An 18031-nucleotide genomic window follows, 5' to 3' on the forward strand; every position below is an offset into this window, starting at 1 on the left:
GCATACTAAATTATGATAGAAAGAAAAAGAGCTGCCTTAGCCCTATGCCAAGGCAGTGAAAGGATGCTGCTGTTCCTAATAGGTGAAATCAAGCTTCTTTTGTTGGTCCTTGCAAACTGCTCTAGAGAAAATAGTAGTTGCCAGATCAGTTGTCATGAATGATGGATCTGTGTCAATTTGGTCCAATAAAGGTTCCACATCTTGAATAGCAGCTGCAAATGGTGTTAGTGTAATCTACAAATATTCTTCAAGATCTACCTACCTTCTGCATAGGCAAAACAGAAGAACTAGATAAGAATGTAATAAGAATGTTATTTTCTGAATCCTTCATATCACTAATATATTTTCATATCTAATCTCTGTGGAATTGTGTTTTTTTAAATTTGTTTTTGTTATCCGTTTGTTTTTTACCATTTTGGCAGGCAGAGAAAGTTCACCATGATAGCCTTCAGCCCCTAATTTGTGAGAATTCTGCTAGTTGCTGTACATGTCTATTTCAGTTGTACATTCAAGAACCAGAAATAAATATAGCTAGGTCCCGCAGATTAACTGGGTCTATGATATAACCTTGGACCAAAACAGCATTTATCACTTGACATCCATAAGCCCTACCTTTAACCAGTGGTCCACTGGGGCACTTTGGGATACCAGGGATTAGTGTTAACTTGGAGTCTGGTAATCTCTGAAAGTCTGGTGGGATATTTCCCTTTTTCCAATGCATATTCACCCTAGTAAAAGGCTACATGCCCTTTGAGGAAGGCTTGAAGTAAGATCTAGAGTATATGCTCCTAGCAGAATTCTTCCTCAAGAAGGCCAGCCTCCACTTCAACCAAAGCCTTCTGGGTGTATCAACTGCTTGTCTGGGAACTGGATAAGAAGCCAAAACTCTCCATTGTGGTGTCTCATCTCATGTTTCTGGCCCCATAGTTAGAGCTTTTCTGTAAACAGTTCTAGTAATAATTTAGTAGATATCCTACCTACGTAATTCCTAAGAAAAGCATGATCACTACAGAAAATCTATGAGTCAAAGCATTCATATGGCCACTTTAATTTCTGCTGTTCATTGTGGTAATTCCAATCATACGTTCAGGAACTAGGTAAAAAACCACAGTATGAGTCCTAGACAAATAAGGTCTATTATAATATGGCCTTTAACCTTGGGCACTAAGTCAAAATACCATTTATCTATGATATTAACTTTGACCAGTAGACTCTATCTCTGGCAGTTAAATGCCACTTGTCTTCTAGGAATCCCATCAGTTCCTTGAAACTAGAAAGCCCACTTCAATGCCACTATCTCCTACCATCATTTCCAACCTACAGAGGACAGCTACCAAAGAGCATTTTAGGGATGTTAGTGCTCCCGTCATTAATGGATTTCTCAGGGATTGTCACCTGGGGACTCTTGGGGAATAGGGTGAATATGCGTAGGCTACCTATGAGAAATCAACTTCGTCAATTTTACAAGCCTTTGGATTTATTCCTTTATAGCATGCCATGAAGGCTCTGGCATCTCAATTTCATTGAATGTAGGCTGTATTTGAGTCAAGGTTACAGTTAATCTACCAAGAAAACTGTTAAAACCATTTCCAAGATACTAAAAATATTACTGCTTAGCAAATCTTCTAAGTGTAATGATATTGATAAATCTGGGCTAATCCAAAGTTATATCCATCCTCCTAAGTCTAAAAGTTTTATAAACAGGAATTCTCTGTCGGTCCAGTGGTTAGGACTTTACCTTCCACTGCAGGGGGCACGGGTTTGACCCCTGGTTGGGAACTAAGGTCCCACATGCCACGTGACGTGGCCAAAAAAAATTTTTTATAATCAATTCCCACACATGTTCCCCAAGTTTCTGCTGCTATGAATTAGCAAAAACTTGCTATTCTCCTGGAATACTAACAATCACCTTTCTCTACAGATTTGACTAGTCCTCTTGGGGCATGCTGAGATCTGACTTTTGGGTCTAAAGGCAATGGATGATACACAGGTGGGCCTTAAGGAAAATAGCTAATTGCCCCAAGTGAAGTTATAGGTTCTGTAAGGAAAGAAAAGCTTATATCCTCAAAAAAAGGAGAGAAGGGATTGCTTTTGCTGCCAAGGGAGTCTTCAGGGAGGTTCGTGGCACAAGTCTCAGCTTCCATCCAAATGTAACCATTCCAAGTCTCAGCATCCCTCTATTTTCCAAGCAATGTGCTGACTTTCACACGAGAGACTTATGAATTTGGCTTATGTTTTCATTCTGTCCCATTAAACTTGGGGGCTGATTTTTTTTAATCTATATCTGCTCTGAAGCTACAAGAAATAGAAATTCCTTTAGAGTCATCATGGACATTTTCTGGTTTTGTGACTGCAACTTGAGCTGAGCATTTAAAGCCCTGAGCTTGTCTTTTACTTTCTATAACCTCTCCAATGCAGTGAGATGAAGCTCAATCACCGACAGCCCTTGTAGTCAGCACTATTACAATTATGATAAAATGCAGCAGCCACTTGGTCTCTTAAAGCCCAAGGCACTTCATCCCAAGCAACCATAAGTGATCATTTAAAATTTTTTTCATTGAGGAATAATAAATATGCAATAAAGGGTATACATCTTAAGTGTTTAGCACAATAAATGTTTACCTATCTATATACTGTGTAAACATTACTCAGATAAAGATATAGAACATTTTTATCAGCTCTAAAAGGCTCCTTCATGGTTTCTGTTAGTCAATAATTCCCCCAAAGGTAGTAATTATTCTGATATTTATCACTATAGATTAGTTTATCTGTTATTTAATTTCATATAATTGGAGTTATATAATATATGATCTTTTGTGTCTTTTTTTGTTCAACATTTTATCTGTGAATGTTATTCATGTTTCATTTGACTGTAATTCTTTTTCCATTGCTACACAATATTCTACTGTATGAATATATATATGAAAATTTATTTAATCATTTTATTGTTGATGTACATTTGTGTTGTTTTTAGTTTTTCACTACTATGAACACTTTTTGGATTTTTTGGTCAATTTCAATGAAGCATAATTTACATCCAGTAAAATGCATCATTTTAAAGTGTACAGTTCAGGGACTTCCCTGGCAGTCCAGTGGTTAAGACTTCGCCTTCCAATGCAGGGGATGCAGGTTGGATCTCTGGTCGGGGAGCAAGGTCCCACATGCCTCATGGTCAAAAAACCAAAATATAGAACAGAAGCAATAGTGTATCAAATTCAATAAAGACTTTTAAAACGGTCCACGTCAAAAAAAATATTTAAAAAGTGTACAGTTTAATGAGTTTTGATAGTGTATACACCCAAGTAACTACCACCACAATGAAGAGAAAGAACATTTTCATGAAACCAAAAGTTCTCTTGTGCCACTTTGCAGTCAGTCCCTTCTACTCATGGCCCCAGAAAACTACCAGTCTGCTTTCTACTGTTGTAGATTAGTTTTCTGTGTTTTAGATTTTCTTTTTTTTTGTTTTGTTTTAGATTTTCATACAATGAAATCATGTAGTGTGTTCTCTTCTGTGACTGCCTTCTTTCACTTAGCATAATTTTTTTTTTTTTTTTTTTTTTTTTTTTGCGGTACGCGGGCCTCTCACTGTTGTGGCCTCTCCCGTTGCAGAGCACAGGCTCCGGACACGCAGGCTCAGTGGCCATGGCTCATGGGCCTAGCCGCTCCACGGCATGCGGGATCTTCCCGGACTGGGGCACGAACCTGCGTCCCCTGCATCGGCAGGCGGACTCTCAACCACTGTGCCACCAGGGAAGCCCCATAATATTTTTAAGATTCCTCAACGTTATATTATATATCAGTAGTTCATTCTCTTTCATTGATGAGTAGTAATTCCACTGTGTGGCTATACTACCGTGTGTTTATCCACAAGTTATGGACATCTGAGTTGTTTCCAGTTTCGAGCTGTTATGAATGAGTCTGTTAAGAACATTAAATATGTCTTTGGGTATACATATGTTCAGATTTCTCTCATTCCATTTTATTTCTCCTAGGTAAATATCTCGGAGTGGAATTGCTGGTTGATGGGTAATATGGTAAGTATATGTTTAACTTTTTAAGAAACCACCAAACTGGGAATTCCCTGGCGGTCCAATGGTTAGGACTCTGTGTTTTCACTGCCCAGGGCACAGGTTCAATCCCTCGTCGGGGAACTAAAATCCTGCAAGCTGTGCGGTATGGCCAAAAAAAAAAAAAAAAAAAGAAACCACCAAACTGTTTTGCAAAGTGGTTGTTCCATTTCTATCAGCAATGTATGAGAATGCTGGTTGCTCTACATCTTTATCAACACTTGGTATTGTCAGGCTTTTTTTTTTTTTTTTTTTTTTTGTGGTATGCGGGCCTCTCACTGTTGTGGCCTCCCCCGTTGCGGAGCACAGGCTCCGGACGCGCAGGCTCCGGACGCGCAGGCTCAGCGGCCATGGCTCACGGGCCCAGCCGCTCCGCGGCATATGGGATCCTCCCAGACCGGGGCACGAACCCGTATCCCCTGCATCGGCAGGCGGACTCTCAACCACTTGCGCCACCAGGGAGGCCCTGTCAGGCTTTTTAATTTTAGCTACTCTAGTGGGTGTAATTTTTATCTCATAGTGGTTTTAATTTGCATTTCTCTATGACTATTGACATTGAACATATCTGCATGTGCTTACTGGACATACATATATCTTCTTTCCTGAAAGTTAAAAAAAAATCCATGGCATTTTGATTAGATTGTTTCATTAAGTTGTAGGAGTCCTCTATGCACTCTGGACACGCAACTTTTGTCATTAAATCTACTGTAAATATTTTATCCCAGTCTATAGCTGTCTTTTCATTTCCTCAACAGTGTCTTTCAGAGAACAGAATTTTAAATTTGGTGAAGTCCATTTTATCAAATATTCCTTTAAGGTTCATGTTTTCTTCTGGAAGTTTGTGATTTTACCTTAAACATTTAGGTCTAAAGGCAATTTCAAGCTTATTTTTAATAAGCTTGGTGTGAGGCAAAGCTTGGGGTACAACTCACCCCCCCACCCCAAAGTCGGTAGCCAGTTTTTCCAGCACCATGTGTTGAAAAGATTATCCTAGGAACCTCTGTTGAAAATCAGCTGACCACGTATATGTGGTTACATTTCTTACTATTTGGTTCCACTGATCTATTTGTCTATTCTCATGCCAATACCATGCTGTTTTGATTTCTGTAGATGTATATTAAATCCTTAAATCAGCTAGTGTAAATTTTCCAACTTTGTTCTTTTTCAAAATTATTTTGGCTACTCTGCATCCTTTGAAATTCATGAACGTTTTAAAATTAGTCTTGTCAATTTCTATAACTAAGCTTGCCAGGATTTGGATCGGAATTGTGCTGGACTTATAGATCAATTTGGGAACTGACTAAACACAGTGAGTCTTTTGATTCATGAGTATGGTCTCTGAGAGAAATGAGGACTGGTCTCTTCAATGAATTAGGTTTTTTATTTTTCTCAGTAATGTTAGGTAGTTTTCAGTCTATGGGTATTGTATACATTTTGTTCAATTTATCGTATTTCATGTATGTGATTTAGGCATTTAAAATGTTCATTTTCCAATTGCTCATTGCTAGTATATAGACATACAATTGATCTGTATGTATTGATCTTATGTCCTGAAGCCTTACTAAATTCATGTATATGTTCTAGTGAATTCAATTTTTATATCCTTAGGATTTTCTACATAGAAGATCAGGTAATCTTGAATAAAGAGGATTTCTTTTTCTTTTCATGCCTATTTCACTGGCTAGTACCTCCACTACAATGTTAAATAAAAGGGGTGAGGGTGGACATCCTTGCCTTGTCCCTGATATAAGGAAGAAATCATTAATTTTTTCACCATTAAGTATAACTGTAGGCTTTCCATAGATGCTCCTTATCATTTTGAAAAAAATTCTATTTCTAGTTTGCTGAGAGGTTTTTAAAAAAAATCATGAATGTGTGTTGAACTTGGTCAGATGGCCATATAGTTTTTCTTTTTTTAGTTTCTTAATATGGTTAATTGCCTTGATTGAATTTTGAATATTAAACCAATCTTACATCCCTGGATTACACTCCACTTGATCTTAATATATTACCTTTTTAATATATTGCTGAACTAATTTGCTAAAATTAACTTAAAGATTTTTGGAAGATATTAGCTTACAGGTTTTTTTTTTCCTTGAGATAGTTTTGTCTGGTTTTTATATCAGAATAATGATGGTCACATAAAATGAGTTGGAAAATGTTCTCGCTTCTATTTTCTGGAAGACTTTGTGTGGGTCTGGAATTATTTCTTCCTTAAATGTTTGCTAGGACTCAGCAGTAAAGCCATCTTGGCCTGGAGTTTTGTTTGTGGAAAGGTTTTTAATGACATTAATTTCTTTATACATATGAGAGTATCTAGGTTTTCTATTTCCTTTCGAGTCAGACTTGGTAATTTGTGTCTGTCAAAGAATTTGTCCACTCAATCTAAGTGGCAAATTTATTGGCATAAAGTTGTTCATAATGTTCCCTCATTGTCTTTTTATTTTTTATTTTATTAAAAAAATTTTTTTGGGCCTCCCTGGTGGCGCAGTGGTTGAGAGTCCGCCTGCCGATGCAGGGGATACGGGTTCGTGCCCCGGTCTGGGAGGATCCCATATGCCGCGGAGCGGCTGGGCCCGTGGGCCATGGCCGCTGGGCCTGCGCATCCGGAGCCTGTGCTCCGCAACGGGAGAGGCCACAACAGTGAGAGGCCCACAAACCGCAAAAAAAAAAAAAAAAAAAAAAAAAAATTTTTTTCTTTTAATATTTTTGGACCATGCCACACGGCATGAGGGGTCTTAGTTCTCCGACCAGGGATTGAATCCATACCTCCTGCAGTGGAAGGGCGGAGTCTTATTTATTTTCTTCCTTCCTTCCTTCCTTCCCTCCCTCCTTCCTTCCTTCCTTCCTTCCTTCCTTCCTTCCTCCTTCCCTCCCTTCCTTCCTTTGTTGGCTGCGTCCGGTCTTAGTTGAGGCACGCGGGATCTTTCTTTGCCACGTGCGGGCTTCTCTCTAGTTGTGGCGCAGGCTCTTCTAATTGTGGCGTAAAGGTTTCTCTCCCTAGTTGTGGTGCACGGACTCCACAGTGCGTGGGCTCTCTAGTTTGCAGCACGTGGGCTCTCTCGTTGAGGCACGCAGGCTCAGTAGTTGTGGCGCGGGCTTAGTTACCCCACGGCATGTGGGATCCCAGTTCCCCGAATACCGGGGATTGAACCCGCATCCCCTGCATCGGAAGGCGGATTCTTTACCATTGGACCACCAGGGAAGTCCTGGAAGGGTGGAGTCTTAACCACTGGACTGCCAGGAAAGTCCTCCCCCCCACTGTCTTTTTAATGTCTGTGGCTCTGTAGTGCTCTTTCTTTCCTGATATCAGTAATTTGTTTCTTCTCTTTTTTCTTTGATCACTCTACCTAGAGCGTTATCAATTATATTCATCTTTTCAAAGAGCCAGCTTTTGTTTTGATTTTCACAATTGTATTTTATTTCATTGATTTTTGCTGATTTCTTTATCATTTCTTCCTTTTTATTTACTTTTCATTTATTTGGTTTTGCTTTTCTTTTTCTAGCTTTATAAGATGGAAGCTTAGGGCTTCCCTGGTGGCACAGTGGTTGAGAGTCCACCTGCTGATGCAGGGGACGCGGGTTCGTGCCCCGGTCCAGGAAGATCCCACATGCCGCGGAGTGGCTAGGCCCGTGAGCCATGGCCGCTGAGCCTGCGCGTCCGGAGCCTGTGCTCCGCAACAGGAGAGGCCACAACAGTGAGAGGCCCGCATACCAAAAAAAAAAAAAAAAAAAAGATGGAAGTTTAGATCACTGATTTTAGACTGCTCTTTTTTAAAAAATTTTTATTGGAGTATAATTGCTTTACAATGTTGCATTCGTTTCTGCTGTACAAGGAAGTGAATCAGCTTTATGTATACATATATCCCCTCCCTCTTGGACCTCCCTCCCCCACCCACTCCACCCATCTAGGTCATCACAGAGTAATGAGCTGAGCTCCCTGTGCTATACCGCAGGTTCCCACTAGCTATCTATTTTACACATGGTAGCGTATTTATGTCAAATCTAATCTCCAAGTTCATTGCACCCTCCCCTCCCCGACTGTGTCCACATGTCCATTCTCTACATCTGCATCTCTATTGCTGCCCTGGAAATAGGTTCATCTGTACTATTTTTCTTGGTTCCACATATATGTATTAATATACGATATTTGTTTTTCTCTTTCTGACATACTTCACTCTGTATGAAAGACTCTAGGTCCATCTATAAATGACCAAATTTCGTTCCTTTTTATAGGTGAGTAATATTCCATTGTATATATGTACCACATCTTCTTTATACATTCCCCTGTTGATGGACATTTAGGTGTTTCCATGACCTGGCTATTGTAAATAGTGCTGCAATGAACAATGGGGTACATGTGTCTTTTTTGAAATATGGTTTTCTCAGGGTATATGCTCAGTAGTGGGATTGCTGGGTCATATGGTAGTTCTATTTTTAGTTTTTTAAGGAACCTCCATAGTGTTCCCCACAGTGGCTGTATCAATTTACATTCCCACCAACAGTGTAAGCAGGTTCCCTTTTCTCCACTCCCTCTCCAGCATTTATTGTTTGTAGATTATTTTTAATTTATTTTATTTTTATTTATTTATTTATTTTGGCTGTGTTGGGTCTTCACTGCTGCGTACCGGCTTTCTCTAGTTGCGGCAAGGGGGGGCTACTCTTTGTTGCGGTGCACAGTCTTCTCATCGCAATGGCTTCTCTTGTTGCGGAGCACGGGCTCTAGGCACTCGGGCTTCAGTAGTTGTGGTGTGTGCGCTCAGTAGTTGTGGCTCGTGGGCTCTGGAGTGCAGGCTCAGTAGCTGTGGTGCATGGGCTTAGTTGCTCTGCGGCATGTGGTATCTTCCTAGACCAGGGCTCAAACCTGTGTCCCCTGCATTGGCAGGCGGATTCTTAACCACTGTGCCACCAGGGAAACCCTGTTTGTAGATCTTTTGATGATGGCCATTCTGACTGGTGTGAGGTGATACCTCACTGTAGTTTTGATTTTCAAATCTCTAATAATTAGTGATGTTGAGCATCTTTTCATATGACTCTTGGCCATGTGTATGTCTTCTTTGGAGAAATGTCTATTTAGGTCTTCTGCCCATTTATTTATTTATTTATTTATTTTTGGCTGTGTTGGGTCTTCGTTGCTGCGTGCGGGCTTTCTCTAGTTGCGGTGATGGGGGCTATTCTTCCACACAGTGCGTGGGCTTCTCATTGCAGTGGCTTCTCTTGTTGCAGAGCACGGGCTCTAGGCGTGCAGGCTTCAGTAGTTATGGCACATGGGCTCAGTAGTTGTGGCTTGCGGGCTCTAGAGCGCAGGCTCAGTAGCTGTTGCACACTGGCTTAGTTGCTCCGAGGCATGTGGGATCTTCTCAGACCAGGGATTGAACCCCTGTCCCCTCACTGGCAGGCAGATTCTTAACCACTGTGCCACCATGGAAGTCCCTTCCGCCCACTTTTTGATTGGGTTGTCGTTTTTTTGATATTGAGCTGCATGAACTGTTTGGAGATTAATTCTTTGTCCGTTGCTTCGTTTGCAAATATTTTCCCACATTCTGAGGGTTACTTTTTGTCTTGTTTATGGTTTCCTTTTTTGTGCAAAAGCTTTAAGTTTAATTAGGTCCCATTTGTTTATTTTAGACTGATCTTATTTTCTTATATAAGCACTCAAAGCTATAAATTTCTAAGCACTTCTTTAGTGGCATTTCTCTAATTTTATTACATTGTGTTTTAGTTATCACACAGTTTCAAATATTTCCTAATTTCTCTTGTGATTTTTTTTTCCTCATGGGTTATTTAGAAGTGTTTCTTAATATTTGGGGATTTTCCAACTATCTTTCTCTTATTGATTTCTAACTTAATTCTGCTGTAGTCAAAGAGCGTACACAGGGTGATTTTAATTCTTTTAAATTTATTGAGATCTGTTTCATGGTATAGCATGTGATCATCTTTGTGAATGTTTCAAGTGCAATTGAAAAGTATATTTTTCTGCAGTTGTTGAGTTGAATGTTCTATAACACTCAAAGTCAAGTTGGTTGACAGCATTTTTTTTTTTGCAGTACGCGGGCCTCTCACTGTTGTGGCCTCTGCCATTGTGGAGCACAGGTTCCGGACGCGCAGGCTCAGCGGCCATGGCTCACGGGCCCAGCCGCTCCGCGGCATGTGGGATCTTCACAGACCGGGGCACGAACCCGTGTCCCCTGCATCGGCAGGCGGACTCTCAACCACTGCGCCACCAGGGAAGCCCCGACAGCATTTTTGAAGTATTTTATATCCTCGCTGATTTTCTGTCTACTTGTTCTATCAACTGCTAAGAAAGTAGTGTTTAATTCTCCAATTGTAATTTCAGTTCTGTCATTTTTTGCTTCATGTACTTTGAAACTCTATTAGGTGTATAGACAATTAGAATTATTATGTCTTCTTATCAAATTGACCCCTTTATCGTTATACTGTAGCCCTCTTAATCCTTGGTAATACTCCTGTTCTGAAGGCTCCTTTGTCTTATACTAATGTAGCCAAAAGATATATCTTTTTCCATACCTTTACTTTTTTTTTTTTTTTTTTTTTTTTTTGTGGTATGCGGGCCTCTCACTGTTGTGGCCTCCCCCATTGCGGAGCACAGGCTCTGGACGCGCAGGCTCCGGACGCGCAGGCTCAGCGGCCATGGCTCACGGGCCCAGCCGCTCCGCGGCATATGGGATCCTCCCAGACCGGGGCACGAACCCGTATCCCCTGCATCGGCAGGCGGACTCTCAACCACTTGCGCCACCAGGGAGGCCCCATACCTTTACTTTTAAACTATTTGTATCTTTATATTGGTTTTATCCAGCCTGACAATCTCTGTCTTTAGACTGGAGTGTTTAGCCCATATTCATTTAAGTAATTATTACTATGTTTAACTTTAGATAGACCATCTTGCTACTTGGGTTTTTTGTTTGTTTTTGTCCCATTTCTTCTTTCTTCTTCTTCTTCTTCTTCTCCCCCTTCTCCTTCTTCCTCTTCCTCTTTCTCTCCTTCTCCTTCTTTTTTTGCTTCTTTTCCTGCCTTTTTAAAAAATAAATTTATTTATTTTTGGTTGTGTTGGGTCTTTGTTGCTGCGCGTGGTCTTTCTCTAGTTGAGGAGAGTGGGGGCTACTCTTTGTTGCAGCGCGCGGGCTTCTCATTGTGGTGGCAGTGCAGGGGCTCTAGGCATGCAGGCTTTAGTAGTTGTGGCACGCAGCCTCAATAACTTTGGCTTTCAGGCTCAACAGTTGTGGCACACGGGCTTAGTTGCTCCATGGCATGTGGGATCTTCCCGGACCAGGGCTCGAACCCGTGTCCCCTGCATTGGCAGGCAAATTCTTAACCACTGCACCACCAGGGAAGTCCCGTTCCTGCCTTCTTTTGATTATATTTTAATACTCCACTTTATTGCCACAATTGGTTTAATAGCTATACCTCTCTTTTTTTCTGGTAATTGCTCTAAAATTTAACATTATGCATCTTTATCTTATCACAGTCTACTTTCAAATAATATTACACACTTTATGCCTAATGTAAGAAACTTATTTCTATTTTCTCCCATCCATTATTTTTGCTATTGTTGTCATACATTTCACTTCTACATATATTGTAAACTTCACAATACATTATTAGTTTTGCTTCAAAGAGTAAATGATCATTTAAATAACATTTTAAATGAGGAGAAAAGTCTTTTATAACCACTCAGGCATTTTCTTTTTCTCTCTCACTGCTTCAGTTTGGATAGTTTCTATTGCTATGTCCTTATGTTTACTAATATTTTCTTCTTCAGTGTCTAATTTCATGCTAATCTTATGTAGTAAAGTTTTAATTTCACATATATATATTTTTTATCTCTGGGGTTTAATTTGGAACATGGCTGGTTGAAACAAGAAGCTAGTGGATGGCACTGTGGATTCAAGATCCTGGTTAACACTTAAAAGATCATTGCTCCTCACTCAACAAAGCATGGCTCCATATACATATATATTTTTTAAAAATTAATTAATATATCTATTTTTGGCTGTATTGGGTCTTAATTGCGGCGCGTGGGCTTCTCATTGCAGTGGCTTCCCTTGTTGCGGAGCATGGTCTCTAGGTGCGTGGACTTCAGTAGTTGTGGCTCACTGGTTTCAGTAGTTGTGGCTCATGGGCTCTGGAGCACAGGCTCAGTAGTTCTGGCACAGGGGCTTAGTTGCTCTGCAGCATGTGGGATCTTCCCAGACCAGGGCTCAAACCCGTGTCCCCCTGCATTGGCAGGAGGATTCTTAACCACTGTGCTACCAGGGAAGCCCCAATATATATTTTTAATAGCATCCTCTGACTAAGAACTAGTATTGCTTTTTTTTTTTAATGCTGTACCTAATTCTGAAAACTTCAACTGAATAAATATCTCAGAGGAGACGTCTGCCTTTAAGGACCACTCTGAATGGTGGATTCTGAGTCTCATTCCAGTTAACTACATGTCTTATTATAAACATTTCTCTAGGCTCATGTAGCTACAGATAGACAAACATGTGTACCTATGTATATGTACCCATATGGTTTATCTCCTTGTTTGCTTTACAAAAATGGGATCTTATTACATACAGTTCTCCATCTTTTACTTTTTTCACTCATTAATAATATATAAAAATCCTCCAAGTCAGCTGGTGTAGATCTATTCAATTTGTATAAAGGCTGCATGATATTCCAAGATGTAGATGTACCCTCATTTAAAAAACATTTCCCTACAGATAAACATTCCCTTTATCTCTCCCTCTCTCTCTCTCTTTTTCATGTGTAAACAGTGCCACAGGAATCATCCTTGTACGTGTATTTTCTTTCTACTGGTGCTTTTATTTCTTTGGGATAAAAATTTCAGGAATGGGATCACTTGGTTGAAGGATGTGTATAATTTTTAGTTAAATAGGTATATCCAGATTGCTTTACAAAGATACTATACTATTAAATTTTCACCAGGAATGTTTGAAAAAATGCTTTTCCTCTATCCCTACTAGCAATAGGTATTATCATTTTGTTTTATTTATTTATTTTTCGGTATTGTCATTTTAAAATGTTTTTGCTCATCTGTTGAGTATGCAGTGATTCTACATATTCTATGTTCATATCCTTTGCCCATTTTTCTTTGGGGGCTTACAGTGTCCTACCATCAAATAAAGGGGCAATTAGTTCAGTGCCAGTAGTACTTGTTGATTCTGACCATATGGAGTTCATCCCACTGAATCATTTGGAAGTGGGACTTTTTTTTTTTTTTTTTGGTGTTTTTTGTTAATGCCCATGGTTCTCCTTGTCCCAACTTCAAGTGTTGGACACTTCCTGGGGGTACTTCCAGAACTTTTACTGTCATCTTCTCTGCACACCCACCCCCTTTACACACAGGTATTTAGGAACACTAATTATCTTTCCTCTAGCCACAGGAGTGGGACTACCCTCAGGCTCATCCACCTAGACCCCTCCTTCTGCAGTGGCTAACCTTCCTCTTTAGTGCCATGTTGCACTCAGGACTTCTCAATGAAGCTTGCAGTCTCTGAGCTACACCCAGGAAATGATGCATAAGCCCTGGTGTTCTTAAATTTCTCCTCAACCTACTTGGAATTTCTAAGTGTCTATAATGTTGCCTTCAACATACAACCCTGGTTGGGGTATAAGGGTGTAATATCAGATATTAACTCTGACTTAGGGAGCCAGGCAACCCCTAAGCAGTAGTCACAACCCCTCCAACCTTCTTCTCCCATCAGCTGATCACAACTTCCCACTGACAGAAAAAGTGCTTTGATGTCATATTTTGCATTCTTGCATTCTTTCTCAAGATCCCAGTATTTTCATTTGAAAGTAGAGGCTTTTGAACTCTTGTCTCAGCTCCTCGTTGAAAATATTCAGAAACTCAATTAACTTCTTTACTCTAGACTGTATCTACCTTCCTTCGAAGATCAGCACATAACTATTGTTTGAATGGTGGGAAGAAAAGCAAAAAGCATAAGCAAACCTGAGTTATTCTTCTAAATATTATCCCACTGTGTGGGATATCCCACTATGTGAGGTAATGTTTTGTACTGCACACGAGTTGGTATTAAGTTGGCCAACAGAGAATAGTTGTTCTCCTGGCATTTGTCAGGGAGTAAAATCTTAACCCATGTTACCCAATATTTATTATTAGCTCCGTTAAAAGAAACAATTGTCAAGGATTGCCTGAAAGACACATAGACATTTCAGATTTCATAAAATATATTCCTGACTTAAGCCAAATTAGCAGGTATCTGAGAACCTAGACTGTAATGCATTGGCTCCTTTAAGAACTGCTTTTTCTGAATTGTGGTCAGGTGTCGTATCATTTACCTACCTGTAAGGTGGTTTTAAGAAACTGTTCTGGGCTTCCCTGGTGGTGCAGTTGTGAAGAATCCATCTGCCAATGCAGGGACACAGGTTCAAGCCCTGGTCTGGGAAGATACCACATGCCGCGGAGCAACTAAGCCTGTGTGCCACAACTACTGAGCCTGCACTCTAGAGCCTGCAAACCACAACTACTGAGCCCATGTGCCACAACTACTGAAGCCCATGTGCCTACAGCCCGTGCTCCACAACAAGCCACCGCAATGAGAAGCCTACGCACTGCAATGAAGAGTAGCCCCCACTCACTGCAACTAGAGAAAGTCCGCGTGCAGCAAAGAAGACCCAATGCAGCCATAAATAAATAAATAAATATATTTTAAAAAAGAGAAACTGTTCTAATAAAGTCGTTTTTTCACTTATTATAAGTCCAGCATAAAGATGTTCACTTCATCACATAGGGCCCCTTTAATGGATACTTCCAGAAGAAACTCCTGACTATACTTTTTATCCCAAATTTTTGCACTTCTTCTTAGCTCCAGCTTATATTTATCTTAAAAGCATTGTCAATAGTGTGTTTTGTCATGTTTCCCTTTCACATTCACTACTAGGAAGATTAGATTCAGACCTGTAGACAACCAGAGCAAATATTTAGGTCATTCTGGTATGCATTTTGGGCTTTGTTCCCAGCTTCACTTAGTATCCTGCCTCTTATTTTTTTCTTCTTTCATCCTACTTTTAATCTATGTTATTCTGTTGCATTGTATCTATTCTTATAAGCTTCCTTAAATCTTTTCAGTAACATGGGGATGCAAACAAATAAATATAAGGTTCATAAACAAATATATTTCAGTAAAGTTTGTATCTATTTTTGCAAATCCATTTGGTATCCTGGCACACTAGTGCCTTCCCAAATCCTATTTCTAGAAATACTTTTTGATATAAATGTTTCTTGTTTTTAAGAAGCAGAATAAAATGTGGTAGGCTTTCTATTCCCAGCAGCTCTTTTCTATAGGAAGCCACCAGCAAAGAGAGTAAGCAAAAACAATTCTAAGCAACCCATTCTTAAGAATGGGAAAGAAACTTAGGGACAAGTTATAAATCATGAAATACAATGCCACTCGAGAGGTAATCTGTGATGTGAAAGGTAGAAATTGAGAATAACATCTAGAATGTTATAGCAACTTGAGAAAGTGATAATAAATCAGATTTGAATCTGATAATAAAACGTGAATTGTATTTTGTATGTCCTTTTTCCCTCCTAGTAATCCATTTTCATTATCAGTCCACAACAGGTTGGATATTAAAAATATTACCACCGACAACAACAACCTAAAAACAGGTCCTTCATAACAAATAGTTTGAGAAGCACTGCTTTAAGGGTCTTACCTTACCTTCCCATGGTCACAATGCAAAAAGAGTTCAGCAAACATCTGTCTCCGCATGTCAGTTTTTATAACCTCCCTGAATTCATCTGCACAGTGGCAAAGGTGCTTAAGGAGCTCCTCAAACATTTCACTTTTAAAGCCTGCAACGTGAGAAGAGATGAACTGTGGAGAAAAAGAGGATAAATGATTGATTTAAAACCGTGTTCTTTACTTGGATTTTTTCCAAGGATTCAGTTGATGTGCATGAAATTACTGACTGCAATTTTTTTCATATCATTTGCTTGTCACTTAGATAAAGTATTTTCATGTTAGTGTTATTATACAAGGCTATGCTGCAGAGAGAGGTGATCAGTACAGTCCCCAACACCATATACAAGCGGGACTAGATATTTTTGGAACAATTTCCCTCTAGATCACATCAATTTTATATGGGAGCAGTTTTAACCTCACAGTATGAAATAGCAGCAGTCATAAAATGTGGCCTATAAATGAATAGCTCTAAAAATTGAATGTAGTTTTTCTTTTGATGTAGGGGATATAAGAGCATGTGTGCTCCAAGACTGGCTACATTTAATTATTGGAGTGAAGGGATGGGGAGAGTGGGTGGTTTTTTTATCTTCTGATTTTGCAATAAAGTATCCTTTGTCCATGATTTGTTTTTTCTTTTGAAAGTCTAGAATCTGAAAACACCTATGCTCTTGGGCTATTCTTCTTGAGCCCTGCTGAATAGATTCCCAGAAGTGGGATTGCTTGCTTAGAAGGTAAACACATCTGTACTTTTGGTAGGTTTTGACATCAGGCTTGTACCCTTTTGCACTCCCACCACTAATGTATGAGTGGCTGTTTCTCTTCAGCCTCATCATCAGTGTGTATTGCTTTCCACATTTCTGCTAATTTGATAGGTCAGGAACATTACAATCTTGATCTACACATGACTGTAAGTATCTTGTGATAGAGAGCAGTGTATCAACCACTGGAAGAGTTTCTGAGTGGACTCCTCTTTAGGTGTTAGCCTACCTCACAAGTCAATGATTTCTTCCTCTGCCCCAAGCACAGTGGCAGTCAAATTTGTACTGAATGGCCCTGCTTCCATAGCTAGAAATGATTGGGCCATGGGAGGATACTTATCCTAAACAAACTCATTCAGATTCTCTATACTGCAAATTGAGAATTAGGACTGGGGAATGGCCAATTGATCTCTGAGAGGGGCTGGACCTGTGAATGTAAACTTAAGATTTATTGGGAGGCCAGATTTCTCCATGTGAACTAAGGATGCAGAAGAAGTCTGTACACAGAGACAGATGAAACAAAAAGCAGAGAGGAAAGAGTCTTGATGTTCTCCAACTCCCTATTCCAGTCTCTTCCTGAAGCCAGAACAAATTCCTGCCCTTGGTTTCTGCACATTGCATTTTCAGCTACGTTAGCTCAGGTTGGTTCCTGTTTCTTACAATTAAAGAATAACAACTAATACAGTTTGTTTGAAATGGAACATTTTGTTGGCATATTTCGTTGACATAATCTTTGAAATGAAGGTTTAGTCGATATTTCACTTCCTCATTAATATCATGTAGGCAAATTTAGGATGTATTATGTAAGAGATATATTAGGCTTGAATCCATGCTAATGAGTCATAAACCATCATTCAACTGGTTTAGAGATCAAAAGAGGAAAATTTAAGCAGAGCAAAGGAGCTTTTCTAAATATTTCATTTCCTTAACTGCCTAAACCACCTAATTGTCATTATTCTTGATGGATTAATGAGCACAATTAAGTTCTTTTCTGTTACTTGGGAAGCAGAATAGTATACCGGTTAAGACCTCACATTTTGTCTCAGGTCAAATAATCCCAGTTCCCATATTTACTGGTTGAGTAACATTGGATGAGTCGCTGGACTTCCCAGTTCCTTAATTTGTTCTGTAATAGCTACCACAGTCGCTATCTCACTGGGTCATGGAGAGGACCCTGTATATGTACAGAGTATAGGTATTTCATGCAATAAGTTCTCTGCAGCCATTGCTCTTTCTCCTTTTGAGCTAGGTAAGAAATTGATCAAGAAGGTTTTCTTTATAAAATAAAAGTCCTCTCAGCTGACATATGTATTTTAGACGGAAAAACTCAATGAGATCAGTGGTTCTCAAAGTGTGGGCCCTTGAGAGCTTGTTAGAAATGCAAATTTGGGGACCCTACTCCAAACCTACTGAATCAGAAACTCTGGAGACCTAGAGTCTGTTTTTAGAAGCCCTCTGGGTGATTCTT

General features: G+C 39.7%; 1 protein-coding gene across 1 annotated transcript in view; it reads right to left on the reverse strand.

Moving 5' to 3' along the window:
* EFCAB5 (EF-hand calcium binding domain 5) overlaps positions 1-18031 on the reverse strand; it is a 124808-nt gene that overhangs the window by 44211 nt on the left and 62566 nt on the right. The window contains 1 exon segment of the mRNA XM_060082985.1: positions 15782-15937. Coding sequence (XP_059938968.1) covers positions 15782-15937 — 156 coding nt within the window.

The sequence above is a fragment of the Mesoplodon densirostris genome, chromosome 18 (assembly GCF_025265405.1).
Source record: "Mesoplodon densirostris isolate mMesDen1 chromosome 18, mMesDen1 primary haplotype, whole genome shotgun sequence".
In the NCBI taxonomy this organism is placed as follows: Eukaryota; Metazoa; Chordata; class Mammalia; order Artiodactyla; family Ziphiidae; genus Mesoplodon; species Mesoplodon densirostris.